Consider the following 25,287-nt stretch of genomic DNA (forward strand, 5'->3'; position numbering starts at 1 on the left):
CCTGTACTGCGCTGTAATGTTCTATTGTTCTATCTCGATCTGAATCAGCGCTCACCCCGACACCGGGATCTCGATCTGAATCAGCGCTCACACTGACACCGGGATCTCGATCTGAATCAGCCCTCGCACCGACACCGGGATCTCGATCTGAATCAGCGCTCACACCGACATCGGGATCTCGATCTGAATCTGCGCTCACACCGACACCGGGATCGCGATCTGAATCAGCGCTCACACCGACACCAGGATCTCGATCTGAATGGTGATGGCCAGAACAAGGGGAGATAGAAATAGAACAGATGTCAGAGGTAGGTTCTTTACCCAGAGAGTAGTAAGGGCGTGGAATGTCCTGCCTGCAACAGTCGTGGACTCGCCAACATTAAAGGGCATTTAAATGGTCATTGGATAAACATATGGACAATAAGGGAATATTGTAGATGGGCTTTAGAGTGGTTTCACAGGTCGGCACAACATCGAGGGCCGGAGGGCCTGTACTGCGCTGTAATGTTCTATTGTTCTATCTCGATCTGAATCAGCGCTCACACCGACACCGGGATCTCGCTCTGAATCAGCGCTCGCACCGGCACCGGGACCTCGATCTGAATCAGCGCTCATACCGACACCGGATTCTCGATCTGAATCAGTGCTCACACCGACATCGGGATCTCGATCTGAATCAGCGCTCACACCGACACCGGGATCTCGATCTGAATCTGCGATCACACCGACACCGGGACCTCGATCTGAATCAGCGCTCATACCGACACCGGATTCTCGATCTGAATCAGTGCTCACACCGACATCTGGATCACGATCTGAATCAGCGCTCACACCGACACCGGATTCTCGATCTGAATCAGTGCTCACACCGACATCGGGATCTCGATCTGAATCAGCGATCACACCGACACCGGGATCTCGATCTGAATCAGCGCTCATACCGACACCGGGATCTCAATCTGAATCTGCGCTCACACCGACATCGGGATCTCGATCTGAATCAGTGCTCACACCGGCACCGGTATCTCGATCTGAATCAGTGCTCACACCGACACCGGGATCTCGATCTGAATCTGCGCTCACACCGACACCGGGATCTCGATCTGAATCAGTGCTCACACCGACACCGGGATCTCGATCTGAATCAGCGCTCACACCGACACCGGGATCTCGCTCTGAATCAGCGCTCGCACCGGCACCGGGACCTCGATCTGAATCAGCGCTCATACCGACACCGGATTCTCGATCTGAATCAGTGCTCACACCGACATCGGGATCTCGATCTGAATCAGCGCTCACACCGACACCGGGATCTCGATCTGAATCTGCGATCACACCGACACCGGGACCTCGATCTGAATCAGCGCTCATACCGACACCGGATTCTCGATCTGAATCAGTGCTCACACCGACATCTGGATCACGATCTGAATCAGCGCTCACACCGACACCGGATTCTCGATCTGAATCAGTGCTCACACCGACATCGGGATCTCGATCTGAATCAGCGATCACACCGACACCGGGATCTCGATCTGAATCAGCGCTCATACCGACACCGGGATCTCAATCTGAATCTGCGCTCACACCGACATCGGGATCTCGATCTGAATCAGTGCTCACACCGGCACCGGTATCTCGATCTGAATCAGTGCTCACACCGACACCGGGATCTCGATCTGAATCTGCGCTCACACCGACACCGGGATCTCGATCTGAATCAGTGCTCACACCGACACCGGGATCTCGATCTGAAACAGCGCTCACACCGACACCGGGATCACGATCTGAATCAGCGCTCACACCGACACCGGTATCTCGATCTGAGTCAGCGATCACACCGACACCGGGATCTCGATCTGAGTCAGCGATCACACCGACACCGGGATCTCGATTTGAGTCAGCGCTCACACCGACACCAGGATCTCGATCTGAATCTGCGCTCGCACCCACACCGGGATCACGATCTGAGTCAGCGCTCACACCGACAGCAGGATCTCGATCTGAATCAGCGCTCACACCGACACCGGGATCTCGATCTGAATCAGCGTTCACACCGACACCGGGATCTCGATCTGAATCAGCGCTCACACCGACACCGGGATCTCGATCTGAATCAGCGTTCACACCGACACCGGGATCTCGATCTGAATCAGCGCTCACACCGACATCGGGATCTCGATCTGAATCTACGCTCACACCGACACTGGGATCTCGATCTGAATCAGCGCTCACACCGACACCGGGATCTCGATCTGAATCAGCACTCACACCGACATCGGGATCTCGATCTGAATCAGTGAATGCTCCAACACTGGGATCTCAATTTGAATCAGCGCTCACACCGACACCGGGATTTCGATCTGAATCAGCGCTCACACCGACATCGGGATCTCGATCTGAATCAGCGCTCACACCGACACCGGGATCTCGATCTGAATCAGCGCTCGCATCGACACCGTATCTCGATCTGAATCAGCGATCACACCGACACCGGGATCTCGATCTGAATCAGCGCTCACACCGACACCGGGATCTCGCTCTGAATCAGCGCTCGCACCGGCACCGGGACCTCGATCTGAATCAGCGCTCATACCGACACCGGATTCTCGATCTGAATCAGTGCTCACACCGACATCGGGATCTCGATCTGAATCAGCGCTCACACCGACACCGGGATCTCGGTCTGAATCTGCGATCACACCGACACCGGGACCTCGATCTGAATCAGCGCTCATACCGACACCGGATTCTCGATCTGAATCAGTGCTCACACCGACATCTGGATCACGATCTGAATCAGCGCTCACACCGACACCGGATTCTCGATCTGAATCAGTGCTCACACCGACATCGGGATCTCGATCTGAATCAGCGATCACACCGACACCGGGATCTCGATCTGAATCAGCGCTCATACCGACACCGGGATCTCGATCTGAATCTGCGCTCACACCGACATCGGGATCTCGATCTGAATCAGTGCTCACACCGGCACCGGTATCTCGATCTGAATCAGTGCTCACACCGACACCGGGATCTCGATCTGAATCTGCGCTCACACCGACACCGGGATCTCGATCTGAATCAGTGCTCACACCGACACCGGGATCTCGATCTGAAACAGCGCTCACACCGACACCGGGATCACGATCTGAATCAGCGCTCACACCGACACCGGTATCTCGATCTGAGTCAGCGATCACACCGACACCGGGATCTCGATCTGAGTCAGCGATCACACCGACACCGGGATCTCGATTTGAGTCAGCGCTCACACCGACACCAGGATCTCGATCTGAATCTGCGCTCGCACCCACACCGGGATCACGATCTGAGTCAGCGCTCACACCGACAGCAGGATCTCGATCTGAATCAGCGCTCACACCGACACCGGGATCTCGATCTGAATCAGCGTTCACACCGACACCGGGATCTCGATCTGAATCAGCGCTCACACCGACACCGGGATCGCGATCTGAATCAGCGCTCACACCGACACCAGGATCTCGATCTGAATGGTGATGGCCAGAACAAGGGGAGATAGAAATAGAACAGATGTCAGAGGTAGGTTCTTTACCCAGAGAGTAGTAAGGGCGTGGAATGTCCTGCCTGCAACAGTCGTGGACTCGCCAACATTAAAGGGCATTTAAATGGTCATTGGATAAACATATGGACGATAAGGGAATAGTGTAGATGGGCTTTAGAGTGGTTTCTCAGGTCGGCACAACATCGAGGGCTGAAGGGCCTGTACTGCGCTGTAATGTTCTATTGTTCTATCTCGATCTGAATCAGCGCTCACCCCGACACCGGGATCTCGATCTGAATCAGCGCTCACACTGACACCGGGATCTCGATCTGAATCAGCCCTCGCACCGACACCGGGATCTCGATCTGAATCAGCGCTCACACCGACATCGGGATCTCGATCTGAATCTGCGCTCACACCGACACCGGGATCGCGATCTGAATCAGCGCTCACACCGACACCAGGATCTCGATCTGAATGGTGATGGCCAGAACAAGGGGAGATAGAAATAGAACAGATGTCAGAGGTAGGTTCTTTACCCAGAGAGTAGTAAGGGCGTGGAATGTCCTGCCTGCAACAGTCGTGGACTCGCCAACATTAAAGGGCATTTAAATGGTCATTGGATAAACATATGGACAATAAGGGAATATTGTAGATGGGCTTTAGAGTGGTTTCACAGGTCGGCACAACATCGAGGGCCGGAGGGCCTGTACTGCGCTGTAATGTTCTATTGTTCTATCTCGATCTGAATCAGCGCTCACCCCGACACCGGGATCTTGATCTGAATCAGCGCTCGCACTGACACCGGGATCTCAATCTGAATCAGCTCTCACACCGACACCGGGATCTCGATCTGAATCAGCGCTCACACCGACACCGGGATCTCGATCTGAATCAGCGCTCACACTGACACCGGGATCTCGATCTGAATCAGCGCTCACACCGACATCGGGATCTCGATCTGAATCTGCGCTCACACCGACACCGGGATCTCGATCTGAATCAGCGCTCACACTGACATCGGGATCTCGATCTGAATCTGCGCTCACACCGACACCGGGATCTCGATCTGAATCAGCGCTCACACCGACACCGGGATCTTGATCTGAATCAGCGCTCGCACTGACACCGGGATCTCAATCTGAATCAGCTCTCACACCGACACTGGGATCTCGATCTGAATCAGCGCTCACACCGACACCGGGATCTCGATCTGAATCAGCGCTCACACCGACATCGGGATCTCGATCTGAATCAGCGCTCACACCGACACCGGGATCTTGCTCTGAATCAGCGCTCGCACTGACACCGGGATCTCAATCTGAATCAGCTCTCACACAGACACCGGGATCTCGATCTGAATCAGCGCTCACACCGACACCGGGATCTCGATCTGAATCAGCGCTCACACTGACACCGGGATCTCGATCTGAATCAGCGCTCACACCGACATCGGGATCTCGATCTGAATCTGCGCTCACACCGACACCGGGATCTCGATCTGAATCAGCGCTCACACTGACATCGGGATCTCGATCTGAATCTGCGCTCACACCGACACCGGGATCTCGATCTGAATCAGCGCTCACACCGACACTAGGATCTCAATCTGAATTAGTGCTCACACCGACATCGGGATCTCGATCTGAATAAGTGCTCGCACTGACACCGGGATCTCGATCTGAATCAGCGCACACACCGACATCGGGATCTCGATCTGAATCAGCGCTCACACCGACACCGGGATCTCGATCTGAATCAGCGCTCACACCGACACCGGGATCTCGATCTGAATCAGCGCTCACACCGACATCGGGATCTCGATCTGAATCAGCGCTCACACCGACACTGGGATCGCGATCTGAATCAGCGCTCACACCGACACCGGGATCTCGATCTGAATCAGCGCTCACACCGACACCAGGATCTCGATCTGAATCAGCGCTCGCACCGACACCGGGATCTCGATCTGAATCAGCGCTCACACCGACACCGGGATCTCGATCTGAATCAGCGCTCACACCGACACAGGGATCACGATCGGAATCAGCGCTCACACCGACACTGGGATCTCAATCTGAGTCAGCGCTCACACCGACACCGGGATCTCGATCTGAATCAGCGATCACACCGACATCGGGAACTCGATCTGAATCTGAGCTCACACCGACATCGGGATCTCGATCTGAATCAGCACTCACACCGACACCGGGATCTGGATTTGAGTCAGCGATCACACCGACACCGGGATCTCGATCTGAGTCAGCGATCACACCGACACCGGGATCTCGATCTGAATCTGCGCTCGCACCCACACCGGGATCATGATCTGAATCAGCGCTCATACCGACATCGGGATCTCGATCTGAGTCAGCGATCACACCGACACCGTGATTTCGATCTGAGTCACCGATCACACCGACACCGGGATCTCGATCTGAGTCAGCGATCACACCGACACCGGGATCTCGATCTGAGTCAGCGACCACACCGACACCGGGATCTCGATCTGAATCAGCGATCACACCGACACCGGGATCACGATCTGAATCAGCGCTCATACCGACACCGGGATCTCGATCTGAGTCAGCGATCACACCGACACCGTGATTTCGATCTGAGTCACCGATCACACCGACACCGGGATCTCGATCTGAGTCAGCGATCACACCGACACCGGGATCACGATCTGAATCAGCGCTCATACCGACACCGGGATCTCGATCTGAATCAGCGCTCGCACCGACACCGGGATCTCGATCTGAATCTGCGATCACACCGACACCGGGATCTCGATCTGAATCAGCGATCACACCGACACCGGGATCTCGATCTGATTCAGCGATCACACCGACACTGGGATCGCGATCTGAATCTGCGCTCACACCGACTCCGGGATATCGATCTGAATCAGCGCTCACACCGAAACCGGGATCTGGATCTGAATCTGCGTTCACACCGACATCGGGATCTCGATCTGAATCTGCGATCACACCGACACCGGGATCTCGATCTGAATCAGCGATCACACCGACACCGGGATCTCGATCTGATTCAGCGATCACACCGACACTGGGATCTCGATCTGAATCTGCGCTCACACCGACTCCGAGATATCGATCTGAATCAGCGCTCACACCGACACTGGGTTCTGGATCTGAATCTGCGTTCACACCGACATCGGGATCTCGATCTGAATCTTCGATCACACCGACACCGGGATCTCGATCTGATTCAGCGCTCACACCGACACCGGGATCTCGATCTGAATCTGCGATCACACCGACACCGGGATCTCGATCTGAATCTGCGATCAAAGCGACACCGGGATATCGATCTGAATCTGCGATCACACCGACACCGGGATCTCGATCAGAATCAACGCTCACACCAACACCGGGATCTCGATCTGAATCAGCGATCACACCGACACCGGGATCTCGATCTGACTCAGCGATCACACCGACACTGGGATCTTGATCTAAATCTGCGCTCACACCGACACCGGGATATCGATCTGAATCAGCGCTCACACCGACACCGGGATCTGGATCTGAATCAGCGTTCACACCGACACCGGGATCTCGATCTGAATCTGCGTTCCACCAACACCGGGATCTCGATCTTAATCAGCGATCACACCGACATCGGGATCTCGATCTGAATCAGCGCTCGCGCCGACATCGGGATCTCGATCTGAATCAGCGCTCACACCGACACTGGGATCTCGATCTGAATCAGCGCTCACACCGACACCGGGATCTCGATCTGAATCAGCGCTCACACCGACACCGGGATCTCGGTCTGAATCAGCGCTCACACCGACACTGGGATCACGATCTGAGTCAGCGCTCACACCGACACCGGGATCGCGATCTGAATCAGCGCTCACACCGACACCAGGATCTCGATCTGAATGGTGATGGCCAGAACAAGGGGAGATAGAAATAGAACAGATGTCAGAGGTAGGTTCTTTACCCAGAGAGTAGTAAGGGCGTGGAATGTCCTGCCTGCAACAGTCGTGGACTCGCCAACATTAAAGGGCATTTAAATGGTCATTGGATAGACATATGGACAATAAGGGAATAGTGTAGATGGGCTTTAGAGTGGTTTCACAGGTCGGCACAACATCGAGGGCTGAAGGGCCTGTACTGCGCTGTAATGTTCTATTGTTCTATCTCGATCTGAATCAGCGCTCACACCGACACCGGGATCTCGATCTGAATCAGCGCTCGCACCGACACCGGGATCTCGATCTGAATCAGCGCTCACACCGACATCGGTATCTCGATCTGAATCAGCGCTCACACCGACACCGGGATCTCGATCTGAATCAGCACTCACACCGACACTGGGATCTCGATCTGAATCAGTGCTCACACCGACATTGGGATCTCGATCTGAATCAGCGCTCACACCGACACCGGGATATCGATCTGAATCAGTGCTGACACCGACACCGGGATCTCGATCTGAATCAGCACTCACACCGACACTGGGATCACGATCTGAGTCAGCGCACACACCGACACCGGTATCGCGATCTGAATCAGCGCTCACACCGACATCGGGATCTCGATCTGAATCTGCGCTCACACCGACACCGGGATCTCAATCTGAATCAGCGCTCACACCGACACTAGGATCTCAATCTGAATTAGTGCTCACACTGACATCGGGATCTCGATCTGAATCAGCGCTCGCACCAACACCGGGATCTCGATCTGAATCAGCGCTCACACCAACATCGGGATCTCGATCTGAATCAGCGCTCACACAGACACTGGGATCTCGATCTGAATCAGCGCTCACACCGACACCGGGATCTCGATCTGAATCAGCGCTCACACCGACACCGGGATCTCGATCTGAATCAGCGCTCGCACAGACACCGGGATTTCGATCTGAATCAGCGCTCACACCGACACCGGGATCTCGATCTGAATCAGCGCTCACACCGACACTGGGATCACGATCTGAGACAGCGCTCACACCGACACTGGGATCACGATCTGAGTCAGCGCTCACACCGACACCGGGATCTCGATCTGAATCAGCGATCACACCGACATCGGGATCTCGATCTGAATCTGCGCTCACACCGACATCGGGATCTCGATCTGAATCAGCGCTCACACCGACACCGGGATCTGGAGCTGAATCAGCGATCACACCGACATCGGGATCTCGATCTGAATCTGCGATCACACCGACACCGGGATCTCGATCTGATTCAGCGCTCACACCGACACCGGGATCTCGATCTGAATCTGCGATCACACCGCCACCGGGATCTCGATCTGAATCTGCGATCACACCGACACCGGGATCTCGATCTGAATCAGCGCTCACACCGACACTGGGATCTCAATCTGAGTCGGCGCTCACACCGACACCGGATTCTCGATCTGAATCAGCGCTCACACTGACACCGGGATCTCGATCTGAATCAGCGCTCACACCGACATCGGGATCTCGATCTGAATCAGCGATCACATCGACATCGGGATCTCGATCTGAATCAGCGATCACACCGACACCGGGATCTCGATCTGAATCAGTGCTCACACCGACATCGGGATCTCGATCTGAATCAGCGATCACACCGACACCGAGATCTCGATCTGAATCTGCGTTCCACCAACACCGGGATCTCGATCTTAATCAGCGATCGCTCCAACACCGGGACCTCGATCTGTATCACGCTCACACCGACACTGGGATCCCGAACTGAATCAGCGATCGCTCCGACACCGGGATCACGATCTGAATCAGCGCTCACACCGACACTGGGATCTCGATCTTAGACAGCGCTCACACCGACACTGGGATCACGATCTGAATCAGCACTCACACCGACATCGGGATCTCGATCTGAATCATCGCTCACACCGACACCGGGATCTCGATCTGAATCTGCGCTCGCACCCACACCGGGATCACGATCTGAATCAGCGATCACACCGACATTGGGATCTCGATCTGAATCAGCGATCACACCGACACTGGGATCTCGATCTGAATCAACGATCACACCGAAACTGAGATCTGGATCTGAGTCAGCGATCACACCAACATCGGGATCTCGATCTGAATCAGCGATCACACCGACACCGGGATCTCGATCTGAATCAGCGATCACACCGACACTGAGATCTCGATCTGAATCAGTGCTCACACTGACACCGGGATCTCGATCTGAATCTACGCTCACACCGACATCGGGATCTCGATCTGAATCAGCGCTCACACCGACATCGGGATCCCGATCTGAATCAGCGCTCACACCGACATCGGGATCTCGATCTGAATCAGCGCTCACACCGACATCGGGATCTGGATCTGAATCAGCGCTCACACCGACATCGGGATCTCGATCTGAATCAGCGATCACACCGCCACCGGGATCTCGATCTGAATCAGCGCTCACACCGACACTGGGATCTCGATCTGAATCAGCGATCACACTGACATCGGGATCTCGATCTGAATCAGCGATCACACCGACACCGGGATCTCGATCTGAATCAGTGCTCACACCGACATCGGGATCTCGATCTGGATCAGCGATCACACCGACACCGGGATCTCGATCTGAATCTGCGTTCCACCAACACCGGGATCTCGATCTTAATCAGCGATCGCTCCAACACCGGGACCTCGATCTGAATCACGCTCACACCGACACTGGGATCCCGAACTGAATCAGCGATCGCTCCGACACCGGGATCACGATCTGAATCAGCGCTCACACCGACAATGGGATCTCGATCTTAGACAGCGCTCACACCGACACTGGGATCACGATCTGAATCAGCGCTCACACCGACATCGGGATCTCGATCTGAATCAGCGCTCACACCGACACCGGGATCTCGATCTGAATCTACGCACACACCGACACCGGGACCTCGATCTGAATCAGCGCTTACACCGACACCGGGATCTCGATCCGAATCAGCGATCACACCGACACTGGGATCTCAATCTGAATCAGCGCTCACACCGACATCGGGATCTCGATCCGAATCAGCGATCACACTGATACCGGAATCTCGATCTGAATCAGCGCTCACACCGACATCGGGATCTCGATCTGAATCAGCGCTCACGCTGACACTGGGATCTCGATTTGAATTAGCGCTCACACCAACATCGGGATCTCGATCTGAATCAGCGATCACACCGACACCGGGATCTCGATCTGAATCAGCGATCACACCGACACCGGGATCTCGATCTGAGTCAGCGATCACACCGACACCGGGATCTCGATCTGAATCTGCGCTCGCACCCACACCGGGATCACGATCTGAATCAGCGATCACACCGACATTGGGATCTCGATCTGAATCAGCGATCACACCGACACTGGGATCTCGATCTGAATCAACGATCACACCGAAACTGAGATCTGGATCTGAGTCAGCGATCACACCAACATCGGGATCTCGATCTGAATCAGCGATCACACCGACACCGGGATCTCGATCTTAGACAGCGCTCACACCGACACTGGGATCACGATCTGAATCAGCGCTCACACCGACATCGGGATCTCGATCTGAATCAGCGCTCACACCGACACCGGGATCTCGATCTGAATCTACGCACACACCGACACCGGGACCTCGATCTGAATCAGCGCTTACACCGACACCGGGATCTCGATCCGAATCAGCGATCACACCGACACTGGGATCTCAATCTGAATCAGCGCTCACACCGACATCGGGATCTCGATCCGAATCAGCGATCACACTGATACCGGAATCTCGATCTGAATCAGCGCTCACACCGACATCGGGATCTCGATCTGAATCAGCGCTCACGCTGACACTGGGATCTCGATTTGAATTAGCGCTCACACCAACATCGGGATCTCGATCTGAATCAGCGATCACACCGACACCGGGATCTCGATCTGAATCAGCGATCACACCGACACCGGGATCTCGATCTGAGTCAGCGATCACACCGACACCGGGATCTCGATCTGAATCTGCGCTCGCACCCACACCGGGATCACGATCTGAATCAGCGATCACACCGACATTGGGATCTCGATCTGAATCAGCGATCACACCGACACTGGGATCTCGATCTGAATCAACGATCACACCGAAACTGAGATCTGGATCTGAGTCAGCGATCACACCAACATCGGGATCTCGATCTGAATCAGCGATCACACCGACACCGGGATCTCGATCTGAATCAGCGATCACACCGACACTGAGATCTCGATCTGAATCAGTGCTCACAATGACACCGGGATCTCGATCTGAATCTACGCTCACACCGACATCGGGATCTCGATCTGAATCAGCGCTCACACCGACATCGGGATCCCGATCTGAATCAGCGCTCACACCGACATCGGGATCTCGATCTGAATCAGCGCTCACACCGACATCGGGATCTGGATCTGAATCAGCGCTCACACCGACATCGGGATCTCGATCTGAATCAGCGATCACACCGCCACCGGGATCTCGATCTGAATCAGCGCTCACACCGACACTGGGATCTCAATCTGAGTCAGCGCTCACACCGACACCGGATTCTCGATCTGAATCAGCGCTCACACCGACACCGGGATCTCGATCTGAATCAGTGCTCACACCGACATCGGGATCTCGATCTGAATCAGCGATCACACCGACATCGGGATCTCGATCTGAATCAGCGATCACACCGACATCGGGATCTCGATCTGAATCAGCGATCACACCGACACCGGGATCTCGATCTGAATCTGCATTCCACCAACACCGGGATCTCGATCTTAATCAGCGATCGCTCCAACACCGGGACCTCGATCTGAATCACGCTCACACCGACACTGGTATCCCGAACTGAATCAGCGATCGCTCCGACACCGGGATCACGATCTGAATCAGCGCTCACACCGACACTGGGATCTCGATCTTAGACAGCGCAAACACCGACACTGGGATCACGATCTGAATCAGCGCTCACACCGACATCGGGATCTCGATCTGAATCAGCGCTCACACCGACACCGGGATCTCGATCTGAATCAACGATCACACCGAAACTGAGATCTGGATCTGAGTCAGCGATCACACCAACATCGGGATTTCAATCTGAATCAGCGATCACACCGACACCGGGATCTCGATCTGAATCAGCGATCACACCGACACTGAGATCTCGATCTGAATCAGTGCTCACACTGACACCGGGATCTCGATCTGAATCTACGCTCACACCGACATCGGGATCTCGATCTGAATCAGCGCTCACACCGACATCGGGATCCCGATCTGAATCAGCGCTCACACCGACATCGGGATCTCGATCTGAATCAGCGCTCACACCGACATCGGGATCTGGATCTGAATCAGCGCTCACACCGACATCGGGATCTCGATCTGAATCAGCGATCACACCGCCACCGGGATCTCGATCTGAATCAGCGCTCACACCGACACTGGGATCTCAATCTGAGTCAGCGCTCACACCGACACCGGATTCTCGATCTGAATCAGCGCTCACACCGACACCGGGATCTCGATCTGAATCAGCGCTCACACCGACATCGGGATCTCGATCTGAATCAGCGATCACACCGACATCGGGATCTCGATCTGAATCAGCGATCACACCGAAATCGGGATCTCGATCTGAATCAGCGATCACACCGACACCGGGATCTCGATCTGAATCTGCATTCCACCAACACCGGGATCTCGATCTTAATCAGCGATCGCTCCAACACCGGGACCTCGATCTGAATCACGCTCACACCGACACTGGTATCCCGAACTGAATCAGCGATCGCTCCGACACCGGGATCACGATCTGAATCAGCGCTCACACCGACACTGGGATCTCGATCTTAGACAGCGCAAACACCGACACTGGGATCACGATCTGAATCAGCGCTCACACCGACATCGGGATCTCGATCTGAATCAGCGCTCACACCGACACCGGGATCTCGATCTGAATCTACGCACACACCGACACCGGGACCTCGATCTGAATCAGCGCTTACACCGACACCGGGATCTCGATCCGAATCAGCGATCACACTGATACCGGAATCTCGATCTGAATGAGCGCTCACACCAACACTGGGATCTCGATCTGAATCAGCGCTCACACCGACATCGGGGTCTCGATCTGAATCAGCGCTCACACCGACACCGGGACCTCGATCTGAATCTACGCACACACCGACACCGGGACCTCGATCAGAATCAGCGCTTACACCGACACCGGGATCTCGATCCGAATCAGCGATCACACTGATACCGGAATCTCGATCTGAATCTACGCACACACCGACACTGGGATCTCGATCTTAGACAGCACTCACACGACACCGGGATCTCGATCTGAATCTACGCTCACACCGAAACCGGGATCTTGATGTGAATCTGCGCTCACACCGAAACCGGGATCTCGATCCGAATCAGCGATCACACTGATACCGGAATCTCGATCTGAATCAGCGCTCACACCGACACCAGATTCTCGATCTGAATCAGCGATCACACCGACACCGGGATCTTGATCTGAATCAGCGCTTACACCGACACCGGGATCTCGATCCGAATCAGCGATCCCACTGATACCGGAATCTCGATCTGAATCAGCGCTCACACCAACACTGGGATCTCGATCTGAATCAGCGCTCACACCGACATCGGGGTCTCGATCTGAATCAGCGCTCACACCGACAACGGGATCTCGATCTGAATCTACGCACACACCGACACCGGGACCTCGATCGGAATCAGCGCTTACACCGACACCGGGATCTCGATCCGAATCAGCGATCACACTGATACCGGAATCTCGATCTGAATCTACGTACACACCGACACTGGGATCTCGATCTTAGACAGCACTCACACGACACCGGGATCTCGATCTGAATCTACGCTCACACCGAAACCGGGATCTTGATGTGAATCTGCGCTCACACCGAAACCGGGATCTCGATCCGAATCAGCGATCACACTGATACCGGAATCTCGATCTGAATCAGCGCTCACACCGACACCAGATTCTCGATCTGAATCAGCGATCACACCGACACCGGGATCTTGATCTGAATCAGCGATCACTCCGACACCAGAGAGGACGTTGCTGCTTTCCTTTCTCAGACTTGCGCAGGGACCTGCTCCCTGCGTTGTTCTGATGCTTCGTTGGAATGTCTACGCTGGCTACGATCAGCTGCAAGTGAAGATGTGGTTTGAGGTGAAGTCTCAGCTGTGGTCAAGCTCAGAATCCTCGCTCTGCTGACAGGAGAGAGATGTAATTCCAGGGCCTCAAAGTCAAAACAATTGCTGAATATATTGTATATTTAGTTAGCGAGTTATCGCAGCTGATCAGAGAGTGTGTATTGATACATCAGTATCAATCTGTGTGATGTTCTGGAGAATTACAACACAGTGTAAAATAACACTGGGGTTGGGGCATCTCTGCCTTCCTCCAGGGGTTTATGGCTCCAGTACTTGTATGTTTTATACAAGAGGCCATGCAGATGCTGGCCTCCAGTGTGTCCTTTGAGGAAAATGGAGAAGTTGGAGAGCCACCAGCTGCCTCAAGATTGAACAATCTCTTCTCCTGCAAATCTGTGGGAGTGTTGTGCCACAGCCCTATGGCAGAGGTGGATGTGCAATGAGCTTGAGATACGTAATCCCCACTATCTCAGGATGAGATCTGCAGCCATGCCACCCCCTAAACCAAAACATGCTCTGGTGCCATTAGCTAGCTGGGCTATGCCATCCTGCCAGCCTGGTAAGGTACGACAGTTTGCCCATCCACAGGCTGTTCCCTCTAGAAGGTGCTGCCCGAAAGGCTATTGGAAACAGATTCAATAACAACTCGCAAAAGGGAATCTGATAAATATTTAAAAAGCAAAACTTTGCAGAACTATGAGAAAATAGCGGGGAAGTGGGACTAACTGAACAACTCAGCTAAAGAGCCAACTCTTTGATGGGCGGAATGGCCTCTTTCTGTCTTTGATTCAATGATCCTCAGTCACTGACCACAAGGATCTCAAGGGCCCTCTTCGGAAATCCTGATGGGGCTGCAATTGCTGATGGAGCGATACTTTTTCTGCCAGTTTCTTCATGATGAGGCATCTTCAGGTATCCCCATAACTAACACAGAACAATCTGATTTCACATCGGAGTTCGCCAATCAGCAGAGAGGAGATTGATATCTCATTAATATGGTCTGCATTTAGATCCAGACTCTGGCAGTGACTGTTCTGTAAGCCACCGTAACCACTCTATACACTTTGTGTTGTAACAGGACATGCTGATGTAGACTATTTCCACAGAATGGAATAATGTTATTACGCACACAGAAAAAAAACAGTGAAATGTTACTGGTCTCAGCCATTCGTTCAATGGCAATTCAGCTCACACACAGCTGGGAACATTATCAGGAATTGACTGCATGACCAGGTATTGGGTGCAACACCAACCTTTCCACTTTGAAACATTGAATGGATGGAGAATCATTGTGCTTTGGGCATTGTGTTAATCAGTGTCTTTCACTCATTTTCAGATGTCTCCATGTTGCTCAATTGGAATGGTTTTACCTTTTGACCTTCCTACTCGTTGTTAGCTGTTGTCCTGACGCTCTGACACCTCACTAACCAGTTACTCTCTACCTGAAGTACAGAGAGCAAGTGGGTGGACTGACCATGGTGGGGTGCAGTCAGACCTAATCCAACATTGCCAAATACTATTTTTTTCCTTTTCTGCTCTGACTGGAAGCTCTGATGTTGGTGGGTAGCCTGGAACTGGAAGCTGCTGGGCATCTCACTGTTTAATAACCCAGCCACCTCGCAATCCCTTCTCCCATTGGAATGTTATCAAACTTACTCTGGAAACTATTTACTGCACTCTTGGCTTCAACGGGCCACTTTGTTCTCAATTTTATATAATACATCCTGTAAACAGCAACTTTAATCTCATGTGTCCTTGTGCGAAGAATAGGACAACCCATGTCACATTCCGGCCTATTTTACAGTCCGACTTCAACGGGAAAGGTTGTGACACGATGCCTGACCAGAGCCCCGCAGTATTGCATTGAGGAAGGTTGTGTACAATTGCCCCACTGCCGATAATTGTTATGTTATGAGGTTGTTGTTTTTAATCCTTGTTAATTGCCGATCATTCTTACTGGTTTCACATTATTTGGACCAATTGTCCACACTGATCATTCCTTACCCTGTGATTTTAACTGAGTGAGTCCCGTGTCGACGGAATTTCTCTGGTTTGTCAGCCATCACTGGTGTGTGTCTGTAAACTCCACTTCTGTACACAAAGAGATCTTCATGTACCTCCATCAATGCTGTGTGAGAACATAGGAGATGTGTCAGTATTCGTTCTACAATCTCAACAGAACCTCGTCTTAGCTTCACCATGATTCGACCACAATCCCACTGTCATCTCACTGGAACCTGATCATATTCCCACTGTAAACCCAGCACTGATCAAGCATAATCATGCTGGAACTTTACCAAACCTGTCATAACCCCACCATAATCTAACTGTAGCCCTACTGTGTAGGACCGAGAGGGCATAGTCGCAGAATAGAGGGGAGCTCATTTAAGACAGATTTAAGGAAGAGTTTATTCTCTCAAGGAGTGATGAATCTTTGGAATTCTTTACCCCAGGGAGCTGTGGAGGCCAAGCCCTTGAACGTTTTAAAGGTCAAAATTGATAGGTTTTCAATCAGTCGGGAAATTAGGGTTATGGACAGAGGTGGGAAAGTGAATTTAGTGAGTGTTAGATTAGCCATGATTTTATTAAATGGCGGAGCAGGCTTGAAGGGCTGTATGGCCTACTCCTGTGCCTATTTCCTCTGGTCTTGTAGTCTTCTTCATCTCGTTTGACCATTGCTCTACCATAATCCTGGCACAATCTCAGCAAATCTCCACCTTCATTGTCCCACTGTAATACCCACTGACTATTAATGCTGCCATGACAGTGCACAGTTGTGTGCATCCTGTAAATGGTCATTCTGGGCACATTATTTCCAGTTTTCTCACTGACAAATTGACCAGGATTTACTCTCCATTTGTTGATAAAATTGTGGTGCTGACGACATGACCTGAAACCTTGAATGGAATCGTGATCGGTATCAGCTGCAAAGAGACATAGATAGGATGCAGAGCTGGGCTGAGAAGTGGCAGATGGAGTTTAACCCTGAAAAGTGTGAGGTTGTCCATTTTGGAAGGACAAATATGAATGCGGAATACAGGGTTAACGGTAGAGTTCTTGGCAATGTGGAGGAGCAGAGAGATCTTGGGGTCTATGTTCATACATTTTTGAAAGTTGCCACTCAAGTGGATAGAGTTGTGAAGAAGGCCTATGGTGTGCTCGCGTTCATTAACAGAGGGATTGAATTTAAGAGCCGTGAGGTGATGATGCAGCTGTACAAAACTTTGGTAAGGCCACATTTGGAGTACTGTGTACAGTTCTGGTCGCCTCATTTTAGGAAGGATGTGGAAGCTTTGGAAAAGGTGCAAAGAAGATTTACCAGGATGTTGCCTGGAATGGAGAGTAGGTCTTACGAGGAAAGGTTGAGGGTGCTAGGCCTTTTCTCATTAGAACGGAGAAGGATGAGGGGCGACTTGATAGAGGTTTATAAGATGATCAGGGGAATAGATAGAGTAGACAGTCAGAGACTTTTTCCCCGGGTGGAACAAACCATTAAAAGGGGACATAAATTTAAGGAGAAAGGTGGAAGATATAGGAGGGATATCAGAGGTAGGTTCTTTACCCAGAGAGTAGTGGGGGCATGGAATGCACTGCCTGTGGAAGTAGTTGAGTCGGAAACATTAGGGACCTTCAAGCAGCTATTGGATAGGTACATGGATTATGGTAAAATGATATAGTGTAGATTTATTTGTTCTTAAGGGCAGCACAGTAGCATTGTGGATAGCACAATTGCTTCACAGCTCCAGGGTCCCAGGTTCGATTCCGGCTTGGGTCACTGTCTGTGCGGAGTCTGCACGTCCTCCCGTGTCTGCGTGGGTTTCCTCCGGGTGCTCCGGTTTCCTCCCACAGTCCAAAGATGTGCGGGTTAGGTGAATTGGCCAATGATAAATTGCCCTTAATGTCCAAATTGCACTTGGTGTTGGGTGGAGGTGTTGAGTTTGGGTAGGGTGCTCTTTCCAAGAGCTGGTGCAGACTCAAAGGGCCGAATGGCCTCCTTCTGCATTGTAAATTCAATGATAATCTATGATTAATCCCAGACAAAGGTTCGGCACAACATCGTGGGCCGAAGGGCCTGTTCTGTGCTGTATTTTCTATGTTCTATGTTCTATCAGGCACATGATAATATCTGACTCAAAGCAGCCCTTCCCAGCGTAACATGGACAACACCCAAAATACCTGAAGGTGTTGAAAACAGAAGCTATCAGCATATCACAATCAACTGTAACCTGCACCACACAGCAATGATACATCCTGATTCTGGCCCTTGTAACTAGCCAATGTATCCATAGAATTCCTCTAGTGCAGGAGACCATTTGGCCCATTGAGTCTGCACTGACCCTGTGAAAGAGCCCAACCCCGTATCCCTGCGCATTGACCATGGCCACTCCACCTACCAGCTCACCTTTGGAGAGTTAGCCAGCGGTTTCTGTAGTGTAGTGGTTATCATGTTCGCCTCAGACGCGACAGGCCCCCGGTTAGAAACCAGGCAGCAACATCTTTGGACAGTGGGAGGAAACCGGAGCACCCGAAGGAAACCCACGCAGACACGGGGTGAACGTGCACACTCCACACAGTCACCTGAGGCCGGAATTGAACCCGTGTGCATGGTGCTATGAGGCAGCAGTGCTAATCATCATTTCATCATTCTTAACGTTTGGCCTGGCATCCAGCTGTACAATCAGAAATTGACCCTGAGCTCATTGTTTGGTATTTTGCTCACCAATTGTGTTTGTTGGAATCAAGGCCTCTGAACTAACCTATCTCCAAAACTATTTGGCATCACAGAAAACTGCAGCGATTCCTGTCATGAATGGTGTGTTTGGAGTGAAATAACCGTTGACCAGGGGGTTATCAAATGTTACAGTGAGGGGTGTGGGGTATATCAGAGTGTCACAGTGAGGGGTGTGGGGTATATCAGAGAATCACAGTGAGGGGTGTGGGGTATATCAGAGTGTTACAGTGAGGGGTGTGGGGTATATCAGAGTGTTACAGTGAGGGGTGTGGGGTATATCAGAGTGTAACAGTGAGGGGTGTGGGGTATATCAGAGTGTAACAGTGAGGGTGTGGGGTATATCAGTGTTACAGTGAGGGGTGTGGGGTATATCAGAGTGTTACAGTGAGGGGTGTGGCGTATATCAGAGTGTCACAGTGAGGGTGTGGAGTATATCAGAGTGTCACAGTGAGGGGTGTGGGGTATATCAGAGAATCACAGTGAGGGGTGTGGGTATATCAGAGTGTTACAGTGAGGGGTGTGGGGTATATCAGAGTGTTACAGTGAGGGGTGTGGGGTATATCAGAGAATGACAGTGAGGGGTGTGGGGTATATCAGAGTGTTACAGTGAGGGGTGTGGGGTATATCAGAGTGTTACAGTGAGGGGTGTGGGGTATATCAGAGTGTTCCTGTGAGGGGTGTGGGGTATATCAGAGTGTTACAGTGAGGGGTGTGGGGTATATCAGAGTGTTACAGTGAGGGGTGTGGGGTATATCAGAGTGTTACAGTGAGGGGTGTGGGGTATATCAGAGTGTTACAGTGAGGGGTGTGGGGTATATCAGAGTGTTACAGTGAGGGGTGTGGGATATATCAGAGTGTTACAGTGAAGGGTGTGGGATATATCAGAGTGTTACAGTGAGGGGTGTGGGGTATATCAGAGTGTCACAGTGAGGGTGTGGGGTATATCAGAGTGTTACAGTGAGGGGTGTGGGGTATATCAGAGTGTTACAGTGAGGGGTGTGGGGTATATCAGAGAATGACAATGAGGGGTGTGGGGTATATCAGAGAATGACAGTGAGGGGTGTGGGGTATATCAGAGTGTTACTGTGAGGGGTGTGGGGTATATCAGAGTGTTACAGTGAGGGGTGTGGGGCATATCAGAGTGTTACAGTGAGGGGTGTGGGGTATATCAGAGTGTTACAGTGAGGGGTGTGGGGTATATCAGAGAATGACAGTGAGGGGTGTGGGGTATATCAGAGTGTTACAGTGAGGGGTGTGGGGTATATCAGAGTGATACAGTGAGGGGTGTGGGGTATATCAGATTGTTACAGTGTGGGGTGTGGGGTATATCAGAGTGTTACAGTGTGGGGTGTAGGGTATATCAGAGTGTTACAGTGAGGGGTGTGGGGTATATCAGAGTGTCACAGTGAGGGGCGTGGGGTATATCAGAGTGTTAAAGTGAGGGGTGTGGGGTATATCAGAGTGTTACAGTGAGGGGTGGGGGATATATCTCAGAGTCACAGTGAGGAGTGTGGGGTATATCAGAGTGTTACAGTGAGGGGTGTGGGGCATATCAGAGTGTTACAGTGAGGGGTGTGGGGTATATCAGAGTGTTACAGTGAGGGGTGTGGGGCATATCAGAGAGTTACAGTGAGGGGAATGGGGTATATCAGAGTATTACAGTGAGGTGTGAGGTATATCAGAGTGTTACAGAGAGTGGTGTATGGGAGTGTCACAGTGAGGAGTGTGGGATATATCAGAGTGTTACAGTGAGGGGTGTGAGGTATATCAGAGTGTTACAGTGAGGGGTATGGGGTATATCAGAGTGTTACATTGAGGCGTGTGGGGTATATCAGAGTGTTAAACTGAAGCATATGGGGTATATCAGAGTGTTACACTGAGGCGTGTGGGGTATATCAGAGTGTTACACTGAGGAGTTTGGGGTATATCAGAGTGTCACAGTGAGGGTGTGGGGTATATCAGTGTTACAGTGAGGGGTGTGGGGTATATCAGAGTGTTACAGTGAGGGGTGTGGGGTATATCAGAGTGTCACAGTGAGGGTGTGGAGTATATCAGAGTGTCACAGTGAGGGGTGTGGGGTATATCAGAGAATCACAGTGAGGGGTGTGGGGTATATCAGAGTGTTACAGTGAGGGTTGTGGGGTATATCAGAGTGTTACAGTGAGGGGTGTGGGGTATATCAGAGTGTTACAGTGAGGGGTGTGGGGTATATCAGAGTGTTACAGTGAGGGGTGTGGGGTATATCAGAGTGTAACAGTGAGGGTGTGGGGTATATCAGTGTTACAGTGAGGGGTGTGGGGTATATCAGAGTGTTACAGTGAGGGGTGTGGGGTATATCAGAGTGTCACAGTGAGGGTGTGGAGTATATTAGAGTGTCACAGTGAGGGGTGTGGGGTATATCAGAGAATCACAGTGAGGGGTGTGGGGTATATCAGAGTGTTACAGTGAGGGGTGTGGGGTATATCAGAGTGTTACAGTGAGGGGTGTGGGATATATCATAGTGTTACAGTGAAGGGTGTGGGATATATCAGAGTGTTACAGTGAGGGGTGTGGGGTATATCAGAGTGTCACAGTGAGGGTGTGGGGTATATCAGAGTGTTACAGTGAGGGGTGTGGGGTATAGCAGAGTGTTACAGTGAGGGGTGTGGGGTATATCAGAGAATGACAGTGAGGGGTGTGGGGTATATCAGAGTGTTACAGTGAGGGGTGTGGGGTATATCAGAGTGATACAGTGAGGGGTGTGGGGTATATCAGATTGTTACAGTGTGGGGTGTGGGGTATATCAGAGTGTTACAGTGTGGGGTGTAGGGTATATCAGAGTGTTACAGTGAGGGGTGTGGGGTATATCAGAGTGTCACAGTGAGGGGCGTGGGGTATATCAGAGTGTTAAAGTGAGGGGTGTGGGGTATATCAGAGTGTTACAGTGAGGGGTGGGGGATATATCTCAGAGTCACAGTGAGGAGTGTGGGGTATATCAGAGTGTTACAGTGAGGGGTGTGGGGCATATCAGAGTGTTACAGTGAGGGGTGTGGGGTATATCAGAGTGTTACAGTGAGGGGTGTGGGGCATATCAGAGAGTTACAGTGAGGGGAATGGGGTATATCAGAGTATTACAGTGAGGTGTGAGGTATATCAGAGTGTTACAGAGAGTGGTGTATGGGAGTGTCACAGTGAGGAGTGTGGGATATATCAGAGTGTTACAGTGAGGGGTGTGAGGTATATCAGAGTGTTACAGTGAGGGGTATGGGGTATATCAGAGTGTTACATTGAGGCGTGTGGGGTATATCAGAGTGTTAAACTGAAGCATATGGGGTATATCAGAGTGTTACACTGAGGCGTGTGGGGTATATCAGAGTGTTACACTGAGGAGTTTGGGGTATATCAGAGTGTCACAGTGAGGGTGTGGGGTATATCAGTGTTACAGTGAGGGGTGTGGGGTATATCAGAGTGTTACAGTGAGGGGTGTGGGGTATATCAGAGTGTCACAGTGAGGGTGTGGAGTATATCAGAGTGTCACAGTGAGGGGTGTGGGGTATATCAGAGAATCACAGTGAGGGGTGTGGGGTATATCAGAGTGTTACAGTGAGGGTTGTGGGGTATATCAGAGTGTTACAGTGAGGGGTGTGGGGTATATCAGAGTGTTACAGTGAGGGGTGTGGGGTATATCAGAGTGTTACAGTGAGGGGTGTGGGGTATATCAGAGTGTAACAGTGAGGGTGTGGGGTATATCAGTGTTACAGTGAGGGGTGTGGGGTATATCAGAGTGTTACAGTGAGGGGTGTGGGGTATATCAGAGTGTCACAGTGAGGGTGTGGAGTATATTAGAGTGTCACAGTGAGGGGTGTGGGGTATATCAGAGAATCACAGTGAGGGGTGTGGGGTATATCAGAGTGTTACAGTGAGGGGTGTGGGGTATATCAGAGTGTTACAGTGAGGGGTGTGGGATATATCATAGTGTTACAGTGAAGGGTGTGGGATATATCAGAGTGTTACAGTGAGGGGTGTGGGGTATATCAGAGTGTCACAGTGAGGGTGTGGGGTATATCAGAGTGTTACAGTGAGGGGTGTGGGGTATAGCAGAGTGTTACAGTGAGGGGTGTGGGGTATATCAGAGAATGACAGTGAGGGGTGTGGGGTATATCAGAGAATGACAGTGAGGGGTGTGAGGTATATCAGAGTGTTACTGTGAGGGGTGTGGGGTATATCAGAGTGTTACAGTGAGGGGTGTGGGGTATATCAGAGTGTTACAGTGAGGGGTGTGGGGTATATCAGAGTGTTACAGTGAGGGGTGTGGGGTATATCAGAGTGTTACAGTGAGGGGTGTGGGGTATATCAGAGTGTTACAGTGAGGGGTGTGGGATATATCAGAGTGTTACAGTGAAGGGTGTGGGATATATCAGAGTGTTACAGTGAGGGGTGTGGGGTATATCAGAGTGTCACAGTGAGGGTGTTGGGTATATCAGAGTGTTACAGTGAGGGGTGTGGGGTATATCAGAGTGTTACAGTGAGGGGTGTGGGGTATATCAGAGAATGACAGTGAGGGGTGTGGGGTATATCAGAGAATGACAGTGAGGGGTGTGGGGTATATGAGAGTGTTACTGTGAGGGGTGTGGGGTATATCAGAGTGTTACAGTGAGGGGTGTGGGGTATATCAGAGTGTTACAGTGAGGGGTGTGGGGTATATCAGAGTGTTACAGTGAGGGGTGTGGGGTATATCAGAGAATGACAGTGAGGGGTGTGGGGTATATCAGAGTGTTACAGTGAGGGGTGTGGGTATATCAGAGTGTTACTGTGAGGGGTGTGGGGTATATCAGTGTGTTACAGTGAGGGGTGTGGGGTATATCAGAGTGTTACAGTGAGGGGTGTGGGGTATATCAGAGTGTCATAGTGAGGGTGTGGGGTACATCAGAGTGTTACAGTGAGGGGTGTGGGGTATATCAGAGTGATACAGTGAGGGGTGTGGGGTATATCAGAGTGTTACAGTGTGGGGTGTGGGGTATATCAGAGTGTTACAGTGTGGGGTGCAGGGTATATCAGAGTGTTACAGTGAGGGGTGTGGGGTATATCAGAGTGTCACAGTGAGGGGCGTGGGGTATATCAGAGTGTTAAAGTGAGGGGTGTGGGGTATATCAGAGTGTTACAGTGAGGGGTGGGGGATATATCTCAGAGTCACAGTGAGGGGTGTGGGGTATATCAGAGTGTTACAGTGAGGGGTGTGGGGCATATCAGAGTGTTACAGTGAGGGGAATGGGGTATATCAGAGTATTACAGTGAGGTGTGAGGTATATCAGAGTGTTACAGAGAGGGGTGTATGGGAGTGTCACAGTGAGGAGTGTGGGATATATCAGAGTGTTACAGTGAGGGGTGTGAGGTATATCAGAGTGTTACAGTGAGGGGTATGGGGTATATCAGAGTGTTACATTGAGGCGTGTGGGGTATATCAGAGTGTTAAACTGAGGCGTATGGGGTATATCAGAGTGTTACACTGAGACGTGTGGGGTATATCAGAGTGTTACACTGAGGAGTGTGGGGTATATCAGAGTTACAGTGAGGGGTGTGGGGTATATCAGAGTGTCACAGTGAGGGGTGTGGGGTATACCAGAGTGTTACAGTGAGGGTGTGGGGTATATCAGAGTGTCACAATGAGGGGTGTTGGGTATATCAGAGTGTTACAGTGAGGGTGTGGGGTATATTAGAGTCTCACAGTTTGGGGTGCGGGGTATATCAGTGTGTCACAGTGAGGGGTGTGGGGTATACCAGAGTGTTACAGTGAGGAGTGTGGGGTATATCAGAGTGTTACAGTGTGG

At 51.7% G+C, this 25,287-nt stretch overlaps 1 protein-coding gene across 1 annotated transcript in view; it reads right to left on the bottom strand.

Moving 5' to 3' along the window:
- Window positions 1-25,287, bottom strand: part of tinagl1 (tubulointerstitial nephritis antigen-like 1) — a 281,010-nt gene that overhangs the window by 52,362 nt on the left and 203,361 nt on the right. Inside the window, exon 9 of the mRNA XM_072503177.1 lies at window positions 16,753-16,876. Coding sequence (XP_072359278.1) covers window positions 16,753-16,876 — 124 coding nt within the window. The remainder of the gene's footprint in view (window positions 1-16,752; window positions 16,877-25,287) is intronic.

Source organism: Scyliorhinus torazame, chromosome 1 (assembly GCF_047496885.1).
Source record: "Scyliorhinus torazame isolate Kashiwa2021f chromosome 1, sScyTor2.1, whole genome shotgun sequence".
In the NCBI taxonomy this organism is placed as follows: Eukaryota; Metazoa; Chordata; class Chondrichthyes; order Carcharhiniformes; family Scyliorhinidae; genus Scyliorhinus; species Scyliorhinus torazame.